This window comes from Plasmopara halstedii, assembly GCF_900000015.1.
Source record: "Plasmopara halstedii genome assembly, contig: Scaffold_1532, whole genome shotgun sequence".
Classification (NCBI taxonomy): domain Eukaryota; phylum Oomycota; class Peronosporomycetes; order Peronosporales; family Peronosporaceae; genus Plasmopara; species Plasmopara halstedii.
This window is the reverse complement of record NW_020188445.1, coordinates 1-476: the sequence shown is the minus strand read 5'-3', so window position 1 is coordinate 476 and position 476 is coordinate 1. Positions and strand designations below refer to the sequence as shown.

The following is a 476-nucleotide window of genomic DNA, read 5'->3' as shown; positions in this document are numbered from 1 at the left end:
AATTAAGGAAACATGTTCCGACGTTTTCTTTTGCATTCGTATGAAGGCCAGACGACTATTTCATCCCTCGTACGAGCGAGTCATTGGCTGATTAATCGATGCGACTTCCACAATAAACACGCAACTGTACTGCACTATTAGATTATCTTCTTACCTGAGCCCAAGTAAAGATCTCGCGCAACCCAATGTGAGCTTCCTCAGCCAAGCGCGTGAGTGTGGTATTGGCGCCGTGCAAGAATTCAGCACCCATTTCAACGTGAAACCCCGGAATAAAGCTTGTGTTGGTCATCACACGTCCTCCTATGCGATCTGAAGCCTCTACGACGAGCACATCCTCAACACCTTTCGTGTGTACCAACTGATTCGCGCATCGCAGACCGGCGGCGCCGGCGCCAATTACAATCACGTCGTGATACTCAGGTTGATCCTCTCCCATAGACAATTTATTAATCTCTGGAGATAAGTCAAATTCAGGA

General features: G+C 47.7%; 1 protein-coding gene across 1 annotated transcript; it reads right to left on the bottom strand.

The window, feature by feature from the left end:
• Positions 1–60: 60 nt before the first annotated feature.
• On the bottom strand, positions 61–436 carry PHALS_01370 (amine oxidase; the record flags this gene model as incomplete). Its single annotated transcript, XM_024715744.1, has 2 exons — positions 61–87; positions 155–436. 2 exons carry the CDS (start codon positions 434–436, stop codon positions 61–63), a joined length of 309 nt encoding a protein of 102 aa, XP_024581412.1.
• Between the last annotated feature and the right edge of the window lie 40 nt (positions 437–476).